General features: G+C 38.3%; 1 protein-coding gene across 5 annotated transcripts in view; it reads right to left on the minus strand.

The window, feature by feature from the left end:
- The window catches only part of MAPKAPK3 (MAPK activated protein kinase 3), a 76,573-nt gene that overhangs the window by 12,780 nt on the left and 40,953 nt on the right, over positions 1–22,840 (minus strand). For 4 of the 5 annotated variants that reach the window (XM_039319631.1, XM_039319660.1, XM_039319642.1 and 1 more), the window contains one exon: positions 2,518–2,657. In XM_039319631.1, coding sequence (XP_039175565.1) covers positions 2,518–2,657 — 140 coding nt within the window. Of the gene's footprint in view, positions 1–2,517; positions 2,658–11,871; positions 11,982–22,840 lie in introns of all 5 variants that reach the window. The other variant, XM_039319670.1, reaches the window with a different exon arrangement.

Genomic DNA, 22,840 nt, shown 5'->3' on the forward strand with positions numbered 1-22,840 from the left:
AAATACATTAATTATACTTTAAATAGATCAGATGGCATCACTATCTATAGAGAAGCTTCCCAGAAGATGCCTCATCTTCTGTAGAGAGCTACTCAAATCATAAAACTGGCTACTGAGGAAAATGGGATAATAATAATAATAATAATAATAATAATAATAATAATAATAATAATAATAATAATAAACAGACAAGCACCTGCAACATAACACCCCAGACTTAACAATTGTCGATAAGAAAGACAAAAAAAGTCTGGATAGTGGATGTGGCAGTGCCTGGAGACAGCAGAATAGACGAGAAAGAACTGGAGAAGATAACAAAATACAAAGACCTACAAATAGAAATAGAAAGACTGTGGCAAAAGCAAGCAAGGGTAGTACCAATAGTCCTAGGCTCCTTGGGCGCAATCCCAAAACAACTGGAGCACCACTTGAACACCATTGGCATTGACAAATTTGCTATTAGGCAATTGCAAAAGGCGGCCTTACTAGGAACTGCTTCCATCCTGCGACGATATCTGTAATACCATCAAACATCCACATCTGCCTATCCCAGGTCCTGGGTAAGGACTCGATAGGTAGACAAAATGCCAAATCCAGTCTGAACATCTGGCTGACTGTGCGATGATCGATAATAATAATAATAAAGTTGGAATGGATCTTGGAGGTCATCTAGTGCAACCCCCTGCTCAGGCAGGAAACCCTATACCATTTCGGACAAATGGCTGTCCAGTCTCTTCTTAAAAACTTTCAGTGTTGGAGCATTCACCACTTCTGGAGGCAGGTTGTTCCACTGGTTAATTGTTCTAATTGTCAGGAAGTTTCTCCTTAGTTTTAGGTTGCTTCTCTCCTTGATTAGTTTCCACCCATTGCTTCTTGTCCTGCCTTCAGACGCCTTGGAAAATAGCTTGACTCCCTCTTCTTTGTGGCAACCCCTGAGATATTGGAACACTGCTATCATGTCCCCCCTCGTCCTTCTCTTCATTAAACTAGACATACCCAATTCCAGCAGCCATTCCTTATATGCTTTAGCCTCAAGTCCCCTAATCATCTTTGTTGCTCTTCTCTGTACTCTTTCTAGAGTTTCAGCATCTTTTTTGCATCGCGGTGACCAAAACTGGATGCAGTATTCCAAGTGTGGCCTTACCAAGGCATTGTAAAGTGGCATTAACACTTCACATGATCTTGATTTTATCTCTGTGTTAATGCAGCCTAGCACTGGGTTGGCCTTTTTGGCAGCTGCAGCACACTGCTGGCTCATATTTAGGTGATTGTCCACTAGGACTCCGAGATGCCTCTCACAGTTACTGCTATTGAGCAAGGTACCCCCTATACTATACCTGTGCATTTGTTTTTTCTTGCCTAAATGTAGAACCTTGCTTTTGATGAATGAACTAGATAAACCCTCAAAGCAATTCTGATGCCTTTCCATCTTTTACTATGTAAGCATGGCTGAACTATGGAAAAATAAACAGGGAACTCTTCATATAGAGGTTTTTACTGCCACTCCAACTACAGACTAGCTTTGATTAATGACAGTATTACCACATAGGGCTGGGGGGGGGGAGTGGAATTTAATGCAGTGGTTTGTTTGGACTGATTTAGATTATTACTTTCCAATGGCTCAGTAGCCATTCACAGAGACAATGGCCAAAGAAAAAAAAATCATATACAGCTAGTCCTCAACCTACGACCACAACGGAGCCAAGAATTTCTGTTGCTAAGTCAGAAATGTGTTAAGTGATTTTTGCCCCACTTTATGACTTTTCTTGCCACATTTGTTAAGTGATTCACTGTAGTTAAATTAATAATACTGCTGTTAAGCGAATCTGGCTTCTCCATTGATTTTGCTTGTCGGTTCGCAAAAGATGAACACATGACTCCGGGACACTTTCGACCGTCATAAAAATGAACCAGTTGTCAAAAATCCAAATGTAAATCACATGACCTTGGGGGTGCTGCAATCGCATAAGTGTGAAAAATGGCCATGAGTCTTTTTTTCAGTGCCGTTGTAACTTTGAACAGTCACTAGATGAACTGTTGTATGAACTGTTTAATGAGCCGAGGTGGCGCAGCAGTTAGAGTGCAGTACTGCAGGCCACTTTAGCTGACTGTGTTCAGCAGGTCAGCGGTTCAAATCTCACCGGCTCAAGGTTGACTCAGCCTTCCATCCTTCCGGGGTAGGTAAAATGAGGACCCAGATTGTTGGGGGCAATGTAAATATATGTATACATTGCTTACTGGTGTACACCGCTTAGAGAGTGCTTGCATTTAAAGCGGTATATAAGTCTCATAAATAAATAAATAAATAAATGTCGAGACTATCTGTATAGTAGAAACCCAGCTCCTTTCTCAAGAAACTTAAGATTTTTTCAAAAAATTGCAAGATGGTTGTGAACACTTTTTCTTGGGAATTATGGACAACTCACCACTGTTTTCTATACTAAAGTGATTGTATGACTGCGATCTAATCATTGTCTTCAAGATTCCAAATATAAAACAAGGGAGGATGATGCTTACCACTCCATGATGATTAAAAGGCATCTCTTCCCATGGTGTATATTCTCATAAACTTCCAAGATATGGACAATGTGGGGACAGCCTGAAGCTCGCCAGTGATGATCCACTTCCTGTCGTGCTTTTGGACTGTCATACAAGAGCTGTAAAGAGACAGGAAGGAGGAGTAACAATTAAGCTAACTTTTTTACTTACCATCTAAATGAGCTACCCTTAAAATTCTAATGGGAATGAAAACCTTGGAAACAAGGAGGTTTTAAACCGCTGCCCTTGGTACAATGAAATGAAATAATCTTAAAACTGTTGGCCTTAATCTGCTGCTCTTCCAAATGGAAACTAAATGTATTTTGAGACCATGACCCTTTTCCAATTTGAAGTAGGGATTGAAAGGGTTGAGTTGATGGCCAGTATGTATTTCACAGATATTTGGGGAGAAAAATATCACGGATCATGCTTGCAATGTTAAAAGTGGTGGTAGAAATACAGGATTTATTTTCTTTCTCTTCCCTTTACACAAAAATAACCTTTGTAAATTATGTATTCATTCTAGCCCCAAAATAGGTTTCTAAATAATAGCAATGAAGAATGAAGCCAAAGAAAATAGCAGATAGTCCTTAGACCCCAAAAGGGGGACTTACCACCTGGATTCTAACTCCAATGTCTGCCCCCCCCTTTCCGATCATGTAACTGCATCCTGGGTGCTTATCAATTGGCCCACATTTATGGCTGTTTGCAGTGATCGCAATTTATGCTTCTTCTTTTTCAGACACTACTGTTTACTTTCAGTTTCCACAAAAAGCACACCTGATAGTGAGCAATGGATTCACTTAACAACCATGGTGTTTATTTTCTGAACACTGCATTCACATAATGACCATTGCAAAAAAAGGTTGTAAAATTGGACAATGGACACGGTTACATGATGATCTGATTTATGACCGTCACAGAAAATGCAAGCTCAAATATGGTCATAACTTATGTTTGAAGCAACTTATACCTTGCTTCACCTGTCTGACCGTTAAAAAAAGGTTTGCTTCTCTTCCTCTTTATCTTAATACAATTCTTGGTCGTTGAGAAGTGCATTCTAGGATCTTTAAGTAAATAACAGTTGTTAAATATATGCTAACTGTGTGAGTATGTTTCCTAAATGGAAGAAGTTTCTAAAGTGGGCTATCGGTTCATTCTATAGTAACTACATATAAGTTTGCAGCCTTACTCCCGCTAGAAGTATCAGTCTTATGATAAGAGAGAGAGAACAGAGTAAAAGAAATTCATCTTTGATAAAGCAAGCAAGGAAAATGAACCTATTCTTAATAAATATGAAGCAGTTGGTATTCCTTTATCTTTCAAAAGAGTAGATGAACATTAAAATGTTCTGGTACAGTTCAAAGATTTAAGTTGCTTAATAATTGTTTTTTGTTACGTAATGCCAACAGATACCATGTTACTGCATGGATAAGTGTTCGGTATTTCTGCTTTTATTGGTTCAAAGAAGAAAAGTGCTTCTTATAGCCTTTCCTAGAAGAAAACACAGACATGATTTCATATAGATTTTTTTTTAAGTGCTTTACAAAGCACTTTTACAAGTATCAATCAATTCAGTTGCATTTCCATGGAGCTGGAAGATCATGTAAGTGCTGTAGAATTCTGGCATTTTAAAGCTTGCATTTTTAAAGCCACTGTGAACATAATTGTGATCTAGAATATCTCAATTCTTATACTTGGCATGTATTATAATTAGATAAGCATCCTTTTACAACCAGATGTACCTACAATAATATTCAGGCAACTTTCTTACAGGCATAAATATATTTCCATTACCGTTAGGCAGAGAGGTGCGGGGCTCAGTGGCTTAAAAGATGCCACTGAGAAGGTCTGTATTCCAGTGGTTCAAGACCTACTACTGCATGACTGGGTCAGCTCTCAGCTCCTGCTAACGCAGCAGTTTGAAAGCATGTAAATGCAAGTAGATAAATAGATACCATTTCAGTGGGAAGGTAACAGTGTTCCATGTTTCACCATATGCTTTGTGCTGTATGGTGGCCACATGACCACAGAAATGTCTTCAGACAATGCTGGCTGAATGGCTTAAAGAAGCGGAGATGAACACTACACCCACATTGGCTACGACTAGTGAAGTAAAACTCCTAGCAGAGTAAAATCTTTAACCTTTACTGTTAGGCAGAATATTAAATTAGTATTAAGGCTACACAGAACTCAGCCTAGAATTTCATAACGATGCAAGATATGCGAGATTGGGTGGCAGTGCTAACATTTTCAAGGTTAGTCTAAATAAATTTATCTTGAAATAAAATGCAAATATACACTGTGTTGAATAAATAGGTGGAATATGAGAGGCAGCAGCATAAAGCATTTTTACTCTGAAATATATTTTAAAATATTATTAGTGCTGAGAACTGCGACATCCAGGGAACTGTAATATCCTAAGGCTAATAATTTTCCACTCCACATGGTACTTTGGAATGTGCAAATAAAGGCCATTTTTATTGAGAATTAGCAGCGGATAAGTTTTTTAAGCATAAATTTAAAAAATTTAATAATCTGAGGCATTATATTAAATCTCTTCATTAATTATTGAAAAAATAACTTATTCAATAAAGTTCTTTTCTTCTGTCCTTTAGAAAAGCTGTAGGACTTGGACAATTTGCAGTGAAGGTTAAGGAAGCTCATGTGGGGGTGAAAGGAGAGAGGGAGGAAGTGTTCTTGATCCTTCTCCTCCACTGATTTCCTTTAATAATTCTCTTCATCTCTGGCTTAGAAGCATCAATTAAATGTTCAGAAAAGGAAGATACTTTGAGTTATACTTGAATGGCCTGGTAGGAATCAGCAGCAGCATCACTGGAAAAAAGTAAAACTATTCTCTTTTTGCTTTTCCCGCATTGTTTTCTGGAAGGCCTGGATTTCTATGGTAATAGAAGTCACCAGAGTACCTTGTTGAGATGGATGACCATGTAACTTGGGAGCTGATAGTCTTCACTGACAATTATGTGGATTTAGGAGTTGTGGTAGTGGTCGCTACCTAAGAAAAAAAACTAAGGCGCCTGAGAGATGTTCAAATTTTCTAGAAAGCCTTTGATTTCAATGAAATAATGCTGCTGATTACAAATTAATTACTAATAATAGTTGTGGAAGTTATATAAAATGTAAAAGCTAACGAACATTGCAGAAGTATGGAGACGCCTTGGCTTCAGTTTGTTGGGAAATATGATTTTATTATGTTCTGCCTGTGTGAAAAATGAATATAAAGATAAAGCCAGAAACATTTCTTTTGGGTTTAATGGAAAAAGACTTGGGGAAGGGGATGGAATGTTGATGTTCTATACAGCAGCAAGTTTACTTTATGCACAAAAATGGAAGGACACTTTGATTCCCACAATGGATGAATAGCTGCAAAAGTTCATGGAGTTAGCAGAGATGGCTAAATTGACTGTTTTGATAAAAGAAAAAAACACAGTTATTTTTGTTTTCTACTTGGAAACCACTTCTGGACTTTTGCTTGAGGTGAAAAACAATGAAACTTTGATTTTCAATTTTACCGATTAGATAGGCTTGTTGTTATAGAAATGGTTAGTTTATACTACTAGGTAAAACTAAAAAGTTGAGGTTTGATGTTATTATCTTATTTTACTGCATCAAAAGGAGTTGGAAGTCAACGCCTTTTCTTTCTTTTTCCCCTTTTCTCTACATTTTTTCCTCCCCTTCTCCCTCCCTATTTTTCCTACTAATTTTTTTTGCATTTTTGCATTTTATATTATAAACTAATAAAATAAGAATTTTTGCTTTAAGAATGTAAAGAAATAAGCACGGCCATACTGGCTCAACTAGTCCAGCCGATTATTCTCACAAGGAAGCTACTAATCTCCTAGCAGATGGCCTCAGTGGCAATCACTGGCCTGAAAGCTATAGCTGCTAACCCCCCCATGACCTCCATAAATTTGTCCAACTCTTTTTTGAAGCCAGCCAAGCTGATAGACAGCACCACATGTTGTGGTAGCAAATTCCAAATTGTGATTATACTTTATGTAAAATTATTTCCTTGTGTTTGCCTTGATTATTTCAGGATTCAATTTCATGGGGTAACCTCTGGTTGTTCATGTATGGCACGCATGTCAAACTGCTGGCCCACGGGCCGGATGCATCACACCGAAACCGCGCCCACACTATTGCCAGCAATGGGGGAAAAGTTGCAATACGTCGCGCGACATCACGTGACGTTGCGGGTTTGACATGCCTGATGTATGGGGAGGGGAAAATAGTTTCTCCTTGTCCACTTTAATTTTGAACTTCTCAATCATGTTCCCTCTCATTTGTAGCCTTTGTAAAGTAAAAAAAAAAAACAAAAACAAAGCAAATGTGATGACCTTTTCCTATGGAGAAGTTGCCGTAGCCCCCTGATCAGCCTAGTGGCCCTCTCCTGCACTTTTTATATATCCTTTTCAATCACGTTACGGCAATCAGAACTGTGGGAAATATTCCAGATCTGTTTGCACCACTGATTTATGTAAGGACATTATGATATTAGCATCTCTATTTTCAGTATTGTTTCTTATTATCTTGAATGTACTATTGGCCTTTTTACACTGTGTTGACACCTTCATTGAACTATTTACCATTAATCCAAGGTCTGTTTCCTCACCACCTACTATTAGTTGTATTTTTTGTATTTTGGGGGAGGGGAAGATGGGCACGGTTTTTATATACAGGATATATTTCTTTAAAAATTCATGGTGCAGGGATAAGCAAAGCTATGCTGATCTTTCTAAGCCACAAGGTGACCGAATGATACATATTTCTCTTTGACATTAAAATGTACAGTATATATTCACAGGAGTGGAAGATTCAACTCCTGCAATTTTCAAGTCAATAATATTTTTATGAAAAGGTCAGATGATCACACAATATTGTATATATGAAGAGAAAACAAGCAGGTGTCTATCCTCATAGAATCATTTCCTGGGTCATTTATTTGATGCTGTGGAATAATTTTTAAAAACTCAAAGCTATTCAACTGATATTTTAATCCAGTCTTTTCTAATTAAAAAAAGTCTGTATAATAGGAAACGCAAAGAGCACAACTGAACTCTAGATTGACATATCATATCCAAGAAATACATATTTTCTTTGAACCAATTTAGCTCTATTCAAGACCAGATGGATTACATTCTAGCCTATGGAAGGAACTAAATGATAATTTGTCAAGTCTCTGTCTTCAAAAAATAAAAGGCATGGGGAGGAAAAGCCATGAAGACACAGACAGTGTCACCTAGATGTCTGAGAAGATTTATAAATAGATCATAAAGAGAGTGATTTATAAATATATTGCAAAAGTGCAGTATTTATTATTTTCATATATTTCCATAATCAAAAGATAGACTCACAGTTTTTTACACAATCAGTGTGGATTTATCAAATCAAGTCTAGACACTAATCTCATTTTTTGACTGAGTAAGTGGTTTACTAGAATGTCAGAATAATGGAGACACAGTGCATCTTGATTTCAACATGATTTGATAAAATACCTTCTAATGATCTGATTAGCACTGCACATAACAGCTGGCTATAAAATATAGTACTTAGCTGGATTCATAGCTGTAAAGTCATATCCTAAGACTACTATTAATAGCACGATAAACCTCTAACCTAAAAATGGAACTAACATTCAAAACAATACTGGTAGATTAGAACACTGTTTCCTAACATGTAATTTCAAGATGCATAGACTTCAGTCCTCAGAATTCTCCATGTCCAGCATGACAGTTACAGTTACATACTAGCTACAAGGTTGGGGAAAATTAGGTTAGAGAATGGGCTGAAAGTAACTGAATAAAATTTAATGAAAACAAATGCAAGATTATTAGCTTTTAAGAAAAGCAAATCAAATGCACAGACATAGGGTGAGGATATTAGTATTTACTAAAAAGATCTTGGATTGGAAACTAGATCAGTCAATAGTGTGATGTAACTATAAAAAAAGCAAATGACAATTTAGGCTACATCAACAGACATACAATTTCCAATTATTTCACTAGAAATAATTGGTCCACTTCTTGCTGGTTTGGTCAGATCCCATTGTTAGTTCTTGGTGATGCTTTAATGAGGATCTAGAAGAGCAGTGAGAAGAGAAATTATGTCCCATGAAGAAAGATTGAAGGACCTAAGAATGTTTAATTTTGAGAAAAGATTATTTGAGGGGGAGGGGGTCAGTAATCTAACTGGAAAACCCTGGGACTTGAAAATGCTCTTCAAATACCTAAAATACTGTATATCTCACTGAAGGAAATCATGGCCTGTTCTTTACCATTTTGGAGCGTAGCAGAAAGACATACAAAGAGGAAAAAAGGGGGGAAAAAGATTTTTTTTACTGGAGGGAGGGGGAAGAGAAACTGTGTTAACTAAAGGAATCCAAATTAAATTAAAATTATCTGTCTACTCTCTTTTTGACCACTTTGATAATTGGTTCAACTGCTGAACTGCTCTTACTGTTTGGAAAAGATCATATAATGTGCACTTGAATAACTAATTCACACTTCCCGACATAATGTTCAAATTAGAATGAAATTACTCTTTGATATTATTTTGAATATCTAAGAAGTTTATGATAGCTTTATAATTAATGATAGCTTTATCATTAAAGAGTCTCTCTCTCTCTCTCTCTCTCTCTCTCTCTCTCTCTCTCTCTCTCTCTCTCTCTCTCTCTCTCTCTTCTCAACAAGAGAAGCATCTACTGCAAGTTTTGTGGTATTCTCTTTAATAAAGTTGCATGAAACTTTGCTTCTTACAAGAGACTCTGATTTATACAGTCCTTGCAATGACTGTGCAGTGAAATCTCTTGGATTCAGTAAAACAACTTTAGAAATAGAGGAAGAGCCGATTGATTTATTCTCTAAGTGCTGCAGTTCCCATCAGAGGATCCTATTTAACATTACTGCTTATTTTGAACATGATAATTTTTCTGACCTTGAATAAAAGATAATCTGTTGGGAAGCTCAGGTATCAGATATGTGATATTTCAGTCATTCTATTCTTGGGACACTTTTCAAATGTGAGAAGAGGAGAATATCAGAACATAAGCTGTGGGGATAAGACCTCATCTGTCTTCTATTTTCTTCCTGCAGATATGGAAAAGATGTGGAAAAATACTAGGAAGGGAGAAACCAAGATGATTTTGGGGAAAACAAGATAAATGGCCCAAAGTCCACTATTGCTGGATATTTTAAGCATGTTTTTTCCTTCTAAAATATCTCCTGATGCTGATTAATTCATTCCCACATAGATGAGTAATCAGTTAAACATTCCAAATGAATTTATGATTAATTCCCCGATTCTAAACATGTTTATTTGCAATGAGTTTGGGAGCGCTTTTTATGCTTAAGAGTGAAGCCTAAACATTTTTTGTTGATCACCACTGAAGCAGTAGTGGGCATGTGCACATATGGACCATCTAAAAGGCAGATAAATTATTCTTGGTGACTGCAAGGTTTCAAGTGGAAGGATGTTGTCAGTCATGAAATCAGCTACCACAATGAAGCAAAAGTTGTACTATACATAACGCAACTCCTTACTCAAACCGGGATTATTAAAAAAATAATTTTAAGTAGGCTTCGATAAAAGCTGCAAGCTCTTGTTCCCAGGTTTCCTATTAATAATTAATAAAGTTATGTTTTTCTTCATATTAGCAGAAAAGGAACTGTGCATTAGGTTTTTTTTAGTGGAGATGATTTTTTTTTGTGTATGACTGCACCTTCAATAAGTACGGACTTGAATTTGTAGGAAGAGAGAGATTGAAACTAAATTTATAATGCTTCCTAGTAGGCATAACAGTATCAAGATTACATCCTAAAACTGTTCTTTACAACATAGTAATAAAAAAGTCTTATCTTCTGCATTTCATGGACACTTCAGTTCACCTATATGTTTGAATAAGATTATTGATCTCTGCAACAAAAACTTTAATAAAATCATTGGTTATAAACAAAAAAGCAAAACCTGTAGAATGCATTCCCAGTGATGCTGACATATCTAAAATAATTAACCTAATTCCTGTGATCTAAACTTTATTTGATGAAGTTTGTATTCTGACATATGCGATAGATCCTAACAAAAACTTTGCTACTGGTGCTTTTATTTCTAAACAGTAAACATAAAACAGTAATATCAAGTTATTCTAGCCTCCAGGAATATTAGCTAGAAAAGAAAGAAGGACTTCTTGATATAAAATGGTATAATACTGTAGCAAAAATAAAATAATGCACAATCTCCATTTCTCTGGTACCCTATGGTCAAATGCATATCAAGTATAGGGACATAAGGAAGTAAAAAAATCTGCTTTCAACTAAAGCTGATGGAAAGACATTAAACTAGGCGGTTCAAAAGGCCTTCCTATAATTAGGGACAAAAAAGTTAAAAAAAAACCCCAAACCCCTGTTTGGTCACCTTAAGTTAGCAACTGGATTCTCAAAGACTATATTAATTATTAAATCTACATCAATTTACTAATTCAAATATTGATGTAATGTGAAAATAAAATAAAATTACAATCCTGTATCCTACTTCTATAAAATGTGAGCCCAGGGGAAGGGTAAGTCAACTTACAATATAATAAAGGCAGTTAGGGCAATATAAAATTTAGCAAAGAATCCCCCCAAGCACTGTTAGCATGACAGTCTTAATTATTACTGAGGTATGAAATAAGTAAAATAATTGTTATTGAGAAATGAAATAAGTAAAACAAATCATCTTGCCATGGAAAATAGCCCAAGGACTTTGATGAACAGCATATCTTTCCTATCTCTGCCATAATTCTGTTTTCTCAAGGGATATCATACATAGTTTGTACATGCAAACCTTCTATTTCTGTCGTTGTTGCAAAAGTTCTTGTATTTAAGAATATATATTAAAATTTCTTAATGTTTTTATTGTATTGTAAGCTGCCTAGAATCAACTTTGAATAGCAAAATGGGCAGCATATAAATTAAATAAAAGTTCAATAAGAAAATGCTATTCCACGACCATTTTGCACATGCCAGGGATTTAACTACATGAGGAACAATATATCTCTCATACTGCAAAGAAAACATAAGGAATACGCTGAGAGTTTTACCCCACAGGACAGAAGAAATACAGAGCTAGTATTTACTAGCCTGCTTAGACAAGAAATGGACAGACAACTATTACATGAGATCACCCATCAACTGTATTGTTTTAGACAAATGTAGGCATGCTTATGGATAAATCTGTAATGCATACTAGTTATGATGACTACCTACTCCTCCAGTAAAACTCTGAATGCCAGTTACTGGGGAACAGCAGTAGAGATCTACTGCCTTCATGGCTTACTTGTGGTCTTTCCAGTGGCAATTGGCTGGCCATTCTGGTAAGAGGATGCTGGACTAAACAGGCAATTGGTTTCATCCAAAGGTCTTATGAGAAGAAGCTATGTCAGAAACCTGAAAGGGGTGACAACACACAAATTGAAGAAAAATACAAATTCATTATGAGAATCATTAAGAGATTTCAAAGAGCAGGCAAGCTATCAAAGAGCAAAGTTCAATTTTTTTTATACAAGTTATAAACAGTGGGGTAATGAGGAGTGAAAAAACTCAGAGAGGCAACAAGTGCAGCATTTTGACATTTTGTAAGCAACATTTTTCCTCTATTGGCTATACAATCTTTACTAATGACCACATTAGTAAATCTACTACAGTAGTAAATTTATTACTTGAGTACTATAGTAAATTTACATACAGAAGCCTTGAAAGAAGAGCTGCTTTGAAACAAGATGGGTGGCAAATAATTTTAATAATAAATTAATTTTAAAAATATTGGCCTTTTAGAATGTTAAATAATCTATAAATGCCAGCTTCCATGTATGACTAAACCCCATCCCTTCTTAAGTATTCAGATGTAAAAATATATACTGTGGTCTAGTTCATATTATGTAATTTTGGTTTGGGTTATTTTTGCACTATCTGTTTTTGGGAAATCTGGATTAAAATATATTAAATACCTGATCTAGTTTCATGAGCAGGATTTATTTTAATATATTTCTAATATTTTATCCTCCTACATAGCCTTATTTTAAAAAAGGAATACTTTTACGAAATATTCTTTATTTCATTTTCACACTGCCAGGAATGAATTACCTTACAAGGGAAAAATGAATTGGGCAAGGGATTGGGGAAAAATGATTTTTTTTTTTTTTACACTGACCAAAGGCAAAGAGATTGGTTGTTCAACCATCTCAACGTTATTTACTGTGCATATACTAGTACAGGTGGTCTTCGACTTACGATCACAACTGAGCCCACAATTTCTGTTGCTAAATGAGACAGCTGTTAAGTGAATTTTGCTCCATTTTACAACCTTTCTTGCCACAGTTGTCAAGTGAATCACTGCAGTTAACACGGCTGTTAGGTGAATCTGGCTTCCTCCATTGACTTTGTTTGTCAGAAATATTCAAAAGATGATTTCATGGCCCCAGGACACGGCAACCGTCATAAATATGAATCAGTTGCCAAGCGTCTGAATGTTGGTCACATGACCCATGGGGATGCTGCAACGGTCATCAAAGCGAAAAGCAGAAATCCCTTTTTCAGTGCCATTGTAACTTTGAACGGTCACTAAACGAGCTGTTGTAAGTCAAGGACTACCTGTACTACACATATCCTACATGATCTCAGTGCTCTTTAAAAATGGCTCTGGTGAACATATTGAAAACACACCTAATCTGTGGCTCTGACATTACTACCCTGAAAGGACCTAGAATATTCTTTAAATGAGATCTAAAGCAGTAATTAAAAGATGCAATTAGTTTGCACACAAGTCCTTCAACAGGTTTTGTTTTTGTTTTGCTTCCTTTCTGATGTACAGTCTACATACAAGAAGGTTACAGTACAGAGATGAGCATCTCATGATAAAGGAAGTTCTCCTTAGGTGGGTAATCAAATCAATCCTAAAAATAAGTCCGTTTGCTGCAATTCCCTGGGCTGTTGTAAACTGCGTAATTTGAACACTATGAAAATGCTGAAGAGATGCAGTTGCTCCAAAGTTAAAAAGAGACATTTGAAGAATGAGGATGTGAGAAGGGTAAAAACATGAAGGGGCACACTCAGATGGTTTGGAATATTTAGATAGCACTTTAGGAAAATAAAGTATGAACATAATTTTAAGGACAGTTTTGGGAGAAAATAGAGATTGAAAGAGAGCACACAGTTTGATTTCTTATACTGCATTGGCTTTAAAGCTGCTATAGCTATGCATACATGTATTAATGCATAACAAATTGCACAACAAGGTAAATGCACATACAGACTTGAATATGAATCTTATTCCAATCTGCAGTGTGTATCTTTATTTAAATATACATCCATACTATGTACCAGAACCATATTAGAACCATTTAGTAGAAGCAACAAATGTGTACTAAAGCAACAAATGTATAAATCTGAATGTGGAAATATGCTTAAAAGGGAGATGCTGCTATTACACCCTATTACCACAGTGGGATCTATCACAAGGTAGTAAAGAGGCAAAATACTACTCTCTTGTGGGTAGAAGGCTCGGGTTATCGGGTTGTTTTTCTAAGTCTCTAGAATGTTCCACCAAATTTCACTTCTGATTCTAAGCTTATTTTTGTATAAGGACATGTACAGAAGGGGCGTTGTCTTACCTGAATGCCTTTTCTCAGCACGGAGATGGAGAATCCACCAATGGGTTTTCTCTGTCTGCCTGCTCTTGAGACCAAGTCAGCCAAACTTGTCACACTTCCTGTTGCTAGGAGAACCCAGTCGTGACAAGGGTGAAAGCGGCTGACGACAGTCCGAGGTGTTGACTCTCACACCCCTAGCCCTGGCCTAACTGACCTTAAGGGTGGGTGTGGATTCTCCATCTCCATGCTGAGAAAAGGCGTTCAGTTAAGACAACGCCCCTTCTCCAGCACAGGAGATGGAGAATCCACCAATGGGACATACCAAAGCCTCACTGTCCCAATGGGACGGAAACAGATAAGGCCGGATCCACATCCCCAGACACCACCTGCTAAAGGATCCTCTGACCAAAGGAGGCATCCGTGGAAGCAAAGCGGTCAATCCTGTAATGATGGACAAAAATCTCTTGTCGCAGCGACCAGCTTGCTAAGATCCTGGTGGGTGCATATATCCTCTGGAGGGATCCTGGCCTGAAGTTGCCAGAGCCAGAGGAGAGAGGATCTGGTAAAAAAGGAAGTGCAAGTGGCTGTTTTTACCACCCATGCCGCCGCCTGGTGGGTCCTGCGGAAGGCCATGTCCCATTTCCTGTCCTGTCTTCAGTGCCTCGGTTAAGTCTCCGGACACTGTGGACGAGGAAACGAGTGAGCTTAAAGGGTCGTCCACCTTTGGCACCTCCAGGGCGTCAGTCAAATCTGGCGCCGTTGTGAACAATTTTTTATCCGTTCCTCCCAGAGGTGGAAAGGTGCCGGGTGAGGTCCATTGTTTGCGAACTGCACTCAGAAACAGGGATGGGCAAGGGACATGATGTTGTGCCGCCACCGTCTCAAAGAACATCAGATTTGCATCTGAAGTGGACAGGGGGGCGGTTGAGGGGGACCTATGTTGGCCATCGTGCTGGCCTTGCGCAGAAGCGGCACAAAGAGGGCCGGATTGAATGGGAGGGGGTTCTGGAGGATCTTTCTTCTCCGACTATGGACTGTCTGGCTGGTCTTGCTCTGCGGGCAAAGAGGCCCCGCTATACGAGGATTGGGAGGGTGAGGGGGAACCATGGTACACAGGAGGCCCTAACTGGGGAAAATAAGTTGGAGATTACGGCTGCCATTGGCTCCATCCCGGACAACTGGTGGGACCTTGCGGCTAGTGCCCTGTCCACCGCCCTTGAGATCAGAGCTTCAAGGTAGTCATCCGGAGGGGTGCCTTGAGGGTCAACCCCCCTGAGCCCTGCTGCTGTAGGGGTAAAGGTGGCCTCTGGAGCTTGACCCACCCTGGGAGGTGGGGGAAGTGTAGTGGGATGGTCCTGTAGGGACCATACCCCCTGGGCAGAAATCAAAGGCCCCAGAGGGAGGTCAAAATCCAGGGCCCCTGCCTGTTCAGCTTCTGCTCTGGCCTGCCTCTGCACTCTGGAGAACTCCTTTTCCAGTGCCTGGTGCCTCCTGGTCGCCTGTTTCTCCACCAATTTTGAAATTTTCCTGGACATGGCCTTTGCTTTGGCCTTGATCCTACCTGCCGCCTCCCGTTTGGAGGATTTGTGCTTTTCCTGGCCAGATGATGGGGACACGGTGGTCGTAAGTTCAGGTACCGTGGAGTCCTCCATTCTGAAAAGAGCTATCTCAGGGAGCACTGAGAGGAAGCTCCGGCAGGGGATCAATTGGCGGTTGGGTATAGCAGGTGGAGCAGAGAAATTGCGCTGCTCCCCTGGTCACCTGACCGGTAACTCAGTGCCTCACTGACTTGGAGGCAACAAGGAGGAGGGTAGTATGCTCGCTGGTTAATCTATGGCAGACGCCGTGACAGCCAACTGGAACGCAGCCCAAAGAAATCGCTCAGTGGCCAGGTCAAGGAAATGGTTGCACCAGAGAGGCTGAGTTTGTTTGGGCGCAAGGTGCCTATTCCTTGCATTAAGTGACCACAAGCTATGGTACCCTCGTGAAAAACGGCCCGTCACGTGCCCAAAATGGCAGTCGCAGTCTATGGATGGTAGTTAAAATGGGCTGTGAAATTCAATAAGGACCAGTACTAGTGTAAATGGTCCGACACAAAGAACAAAATGGCGGCCGCACCGAGGGTCGTATAGTGAGAGGGCCGGGTGTGGTGATTGTAACTAATTTCTCTTAAAATCCTAATAGTCCTATGGTAGTCAGCCCGGCCAAGCTATTAACGGCCGAACTTGTACTGCACTGGAGGGGTGGGCCCACGCTCACTGTAGGCCGAAGAAAGCTACGTCTCCCTGAAGTAATGACAGGGAAGCGACCCAAAAGGGTGGCCGTCCCAATTGGAGCACAATTCCTAGCCTGTCAGCTCTCGCACACTGTGCCTCTCTGCCTCTCGCTTAGAAACAGAAGAAGGCAAGTCAAGGCAATTTGCCTTGACTCCGTGGTCCAAGCGGCCACTGTGGAGCGATCGCAGCCGCGTCAAATCGACCTCACCCTGTAGTGTGAGGAGCCTGTTGTGGCTTCCCTGGAAGTTGAGGGTTGATTTTCAGTGTTTAGTGCAACTAATTTCGCTTAAAAGCCTCAGCGCTGAAAACAACTTAAAGAAAAGTGTAGTAGAAAGGAGGCAGCGACCTCAGCAATAATCCCCAGAGCTCTGGGGAAAGGAGGATGGAAAAGAAAAGGAGAAGGGAGAACTACCACCCCCATTCCACTTCAGACGATCTGAAGCAGTGCTGGTTCCAACGCTGCTGAGAAGGCTGGAGGTGAAAAGGAAGGAAAATTCACTAATGGGAGAAAGCTGTTTACCTGTAATATCCTAGAGAGCCAAACCTGTGATGTCTCTAAGAGCTGGACCAAATCAAGACTGGGTTCTCCTAGCAACAAGGGGTATGACAAGTTTGGCTGACTTAGTCTCAAGAGCAGGCAGAGAAAACCCATTGGTGGATTCTCCATCTCCTGTGCTGGAGAATTACACAGGGTGGCAAGTGGATTCCCTCCTTTTAAAAATTAGATTTTCCCTCCAAATCACTTTCTAGCTGATTGATGATACAGAGAGCCTGAGCATTTTATTAAAGGACATACAATCTTAGCTTTCTGGAGAAGTATCTCATATTTTTTTTGTGTTAAGCGCAATTAGGCAAAGCACAGAAAGGGAATAAGAAATAGTAAGCCAAAAAAACCCTATAGTGCTGAATTGCAAACTACTCCCAGGTCCAGATGCCACCTCATAGACCACCTTTTGCTCTTTAATTTTGCTCTTTTCTTTTGGACCTCATCAACTTCATCCAACTACAACTTCCTCAGTCTTCTAATTCTTAATAGCCCATTCACTACTTTGCAGCTGTACTTTCATTCATTCTCTAGTCTAAACTACTTCAAAATACTGATTTTGTACGGATCACATTTATTTAGCATCCATTTATTCTCGATCTCTCATTTTATCACATTCTTAAGTATCCCATTTGCACTACATATCAACTTTTCCACATAACAAAGGGATTAGAAGTATGCTCTTATATGCAACCATTTTTTTGCTTTTGACAAACATCCATTCCTCACAATATACATAGTTATCAGCATCTGCTTGTCTTGGATTTCCCCATTCCATTTTCTTTTAGTAAACAGTCAACAAAGATATAAATTCATTTACTTATTTTACACTATTTATGAATAGTACAATCATTCACTCTATTTTCCCAATTGAACACAAATACAACTGCAACAAAGCTAATAGAATCTACCCTCAGCACTATTCTCAGTTAGTTGACTGGCATATGAATCAAATTTGCATCTTTATTGCTTGATGAAACAGTATCTCCCAAATGTATCATATTCTCTGATAACAGGAAATGCAAATAATTTGGAATAAATTATTATTGTTATTATTGATCATCGCAGTCAGCCAGATGTTCAGACTGGATTTGGCATTTTTGTCTAGCTATCAAGTCCTTACCAAGGACCTGGGAAAGGCAGATGTGGATATTTGATGGTATTACAGACATCGTTGCAGGATGGAAGCAGTTCCTAGTAGGGCCTCCTTTTGCAATTGACTAATGGCGAATTTGTCAGTGCCAATGGTGTTCAAGTGGTGCTCCAATTGTTTTGGGATTGCACCCAAGGCGCCTATTAATGATGATGATGATGATGATAATAATAATAATAATCATAATCATAATCATGGAGCACTGTGAAAAAAATGGGACTAAGAATAATATAAAGACCAAACTAATGACCACAGATACGGCAATTACCCCTAAAATTTGTGAAAATATTAAAGTGGCAGATCATTTCTGTCTATTAACAATACTATTTTCTTTTGGTGTCAGATAGCTATAACAAATCTAACAATATTTTATCAATTCGAGTAGCATTTTACTCACTACAAAAGTACAGAGATCAGAAATGTATAGGTAATGATTTTACTCATGACAGCCTATGGAAGTGAAAGTTAGATTTTGAGGAGGCAGAATAGAATTAGCATTGATGCTTTTAAATTGTGATGTTAAAGAAGACTCTTGAGAATGCCACAAGAGTCAAGAAAACAAAACAAAACAAAACAAAATCAATCATTGAACAAGTCAACTCAAGACTTTTCACTTGAGGGGTAAAAGACCAGGCTCAAATTATCCTACTTTGGATTCATAATGCAAAGATCTAGCTCTCTGAAAAAAAGGGAAAAGTGAAAGTGACAATCAGCAGCAAAGACAATGGATTAAATTACAGCAATTGCACCTTTGGAGAGCCAGACAGGAAATAAAAGATTATGGAAACAGTCTATGTTACCAGTTAACATTAACTTCATAGCCCATAACCAATCAATCAACACTGCCGTGTAAAAAAAACATTGCCAGTATAAATAACAAAGAAAATTAAGACTGGCCACTCTGCCTATTGCACGAGTCACCTTTGCTGGATTCCTAATCAGTGCAAATACCATCAGTAAGGAGTTCCTTTTTTTCAATGACAAAGAGTGCTGCAATTCAAAAGTGAAAGAAACTTCAGCTGCTCTTGATAATTTAGGAATATCAAAAACCATTTAAAAATAATAAGAAATTCTAAAAAAAAAACCTCAGTTACGCCAGAGCCAGAAAATATCCCAATATTTTTCATTGTTTAAACTTCTTGCCTGAATATTGTCAAATATGATGGAAATTGACTTAACATAAAAAACATTTAGCCGGAAGAAAAGATAAATGTTGAATATCTCCGTTTCCCATCTTCCAGAAAGCTATGTCTAGTATTCTTCATAAACAAGAACAGTAGACATTTAATTGTTATGATGCAGCTATATTCTATTTATTTTCTGAGCATTTTTCCTGTAAAAATTGAGGCCTATAATTTCTGCAGTCTTGCTAAAATATCCACTCTGTCTCCCATTCCATTCTAAAGTTTTTCATTAAGTGGAGGATGAAAGGCTTTTTTCTTCCTTCAGATGAATCCAATTTTCCAAGCATTAGTGACAAAACAATCTGCTTACTTCGACATGCCTTCTGGATTACAGGAGTACAAAAGGGCAGTTAATCATATGGGAAGAAAGAAAAGCAAACAAATTGACGCAAGCAGAATGTTCATTCTCCTCTATAAGATAGCACACTAAAATCTTCTTTAATATTTATCTATTGATTTATATGGTTTATAAGTCTGACCCATCTCATTTCTGCAATTCTGGGTGGAGAACGATCATTAAAATAATAATGAACAGATTCAAATACTAAAAACTTAAGTATGGCCAGACCAAATGTTGGTAAAAAACAAAGAACAACCCCGACCAAGCATGAATAAAACTTAAGACCTGAGCCTACCAGTGGCAATAAGCACACCAAAACATTAACATTTTTGCGATCCTACTGCGGCCTCAGCCCTCTTAAATGTGTCCTTTCCTCTTTGGGTTTTTTATGCAATACTTTTCTTTTTTATGTAGATGACTATTCATTTTTTTAAAAAAGCCTACTGTACTGATTGCCAGTGGGTTTCCAAGTATGATTCAAGGTTCTGGTTGTCATATTTAACATCCTATATGCTTTAAGACCTCAGTATCTTCAGGACTAACTGCTTCCAGTAATATCTGCACACTCTATGGTCAAGAAGAGGGGGATCTTTTAATTTCCCTATTGCCACTAGGGCCCCCAAAGTAGACCTCCTCTGTTGCAACCCCCTTCCTCTGGCATGGTGTTTCCATCCAGGATTCAAGCAGCTTCTCTGACCTTGGGTGTTTGCTTGCAGACATTTCATTACCCAACAAGTAACATCGTCAGTGTACTATTATGCTATTAATAGTCTTGGTTGTTCCAGGAAGCTTTGGAGAAATGCATATGGCCCTCTGGGGGTTGTGATTGTCTATACTGGAGACTCTTTTCTCAGTGCTATAAAATTAATGGTGATTAAGTACAGGTAGTCCTCCATTTACAACAGTGACCGTTCAAAGTTACAATGGCACTGAAAAAAAGAGACTTGTGACCATTTTTCACATGACTGTTGCAGCATCCCCATAGTCACATGACCAAAATTCAGGTGCTGGGCAACTGGCTTATATTTAGGACGGTTGCAGTGTCCCGGGATAATGTGATCACCTTTTTTGACCTTCTGAGAGGCAAAGTCAATAGGGAAGCCTGATTCACTTAACAACTATGATAATAACTTAACTCACTTAACAAATGTTTCAGTTAGCAACAGAAATTATGGGCTCAGTTGTGGTTGTGAGGACTACCTGTATTGCTGTAGTATATTTAAACCCAATTACGATTGGAGTACAGTCATATGAAAAAGTATACCCCATTGATTTTTCTTTCTTTTTCAACATATTTTAACATACATCTATTTGATCTTCCTTTCAACAAACATAATGCACTCTGTAATTTAAATAAACATAAAGGCAAATTTCACATGTGGGAAAAGTAAGCACAACGCTACACATAGCCTTACCTCAAATAGCTAAAATCAGAATCACGTGCATCACACTAGAATCAGGTGTGAATGATAAGAACATAGTTAAAGAGGATCGGGAAGAAACCTGTCTTATTTAAACTTCAGCCATTTAGTTTGATTTGTTATTGAGGTGTGTGCTATCAGCATGCCTAGATTAAAGGAGAACTCATGCTTTTGGAAGGAAAGTTTATATATGCCTATGAAGGGCATATATAATGCAAAGGGATTTTAAAAGATTGCCAAATAGTTGGACATTGATCATTTCACTGTCTGGAAAATATGTACAAGGAGAGAAAATTTCCAACAATTGCCACCTTACACAGGTCAAGTCATTACAGCAAGTTCAGTTCAAAAGCAGGACGCAAGGTGCCGAAAGAAGTCTCTCAGAATCCCAGAATTGTGTCACTATTGATATCAGAATGCACAAGTCTACCATTAGAAAGAGGTTGCACAAATTAGATCTACAAGGAAGGCATGCCAGGAGGAAACTTTTACTGTCCAAAAAGAACATCAGGACAAGAGTAACATTTGTGCATGAACACAGGACTTCTGGAACAATAAGTTTGAAACAAAAGGAGCAAAGAATTATTTAACCATAGTACCAGGAAATACGTTTGGCAAAAAATTAAACTATAAAGCAGGGTGGTGGGACGGGGCGTTGTCTTACCTGAATGCCTTAAAATTAAAAACAAAGGAAAAATACGACCTGATCCATGAACTGATTCAGGAGCCAAGGTAAATCTGTCTGATCGGGCTATAGAGTAAGTCGAGACTGGGAAAGGGAGGACTCAGGAGGAGAGGCAGAGCAAAATTGGCTGACTTAGTCTATGGGCAGAAGACAAGCAAAACCCATTGGTGGATTCTCCACTCGTCATGCTGGAGAATGACTCCTTTGCCAGATTAGGGCCTGCACTATGAATCCTTGATTGTACCAAAAGGTGCCTGAGGACAGTATGAGACCATCTGTCAGAAGACTGAAGTTCAACTAAAAGTGGAGTTTGCAACCTGACAATGGCACTAAACATTCCAAAACATCTGCCAAAATGGCTAAAAAAAAAAAAAAAAGAAAGGTTCTAGAATGACCTAGTTAAATTCCCATTGAAATGATGTAGGGTCATTTGAAACAAGTTGTCAAAGCAAGAACCCCTTCAAATGTCACACAGGTGAAAAATTCTGCATGGAGGAGGAGGAAAAATAATTTTCCGATTACTGTCAAAGATCAGTGGACAGTTGTAAGAAATGCCAACTTGAATCTGTTCCTGCCAAAGGACCAATGTAAAGTATTATATCCAAGAGTGTTTATTTTTTCCACAGAAGGAATTTTTTGCTAAACAAATTGTTTTTCATAGTTTTTATTCAATTATATCCCCATTATCTTTATATATTGTTTGAATGAACATAAAATATATTTGTCCACCTATGTTAGAAAAAACTTTATATGGGGTAAACTTACTTTTCACATGGACTGTATGTGCTGCTCAAAGTCAGTTGCAACTGAAGTAGTTTATATAAATAATGAATACTTACATCTTACTTTTTAAAGTACAATTTGAAATGAAAACTTCTGCAAATGTGAATTAAGGTAGAAACATTATTTAGCATTCTGCTGGTGTTGTAATAGCAACCACTTACACAAATAATAACTTTCTGAATGTAAAACCTTCTACTGTAAAAGCCACATTAAGCTATCTGGTGTCATTATCCAAAACATGATGTGCTATCGAACTGGTAAACATGACTCCA

The sequence above is a fragment of the Crotalus tigris genome, unplaced genomic scaffold, assembly GCF_016545835.1.
Source record: "Crotalus tigris isolate CLP2741 ecotype Arizona unplaced genomic scaffold, ASM1654583v1 scf7180000017601.7605149639:7615979, whole genome shotgun sequence".
NCBI classification, from domain to species: domain Eukaryota; kingdom Metazoa; phylum Chordata; class Lepidosauria; order Squamata; family Viperidae; genus Crotalus; species Crotalus tigris.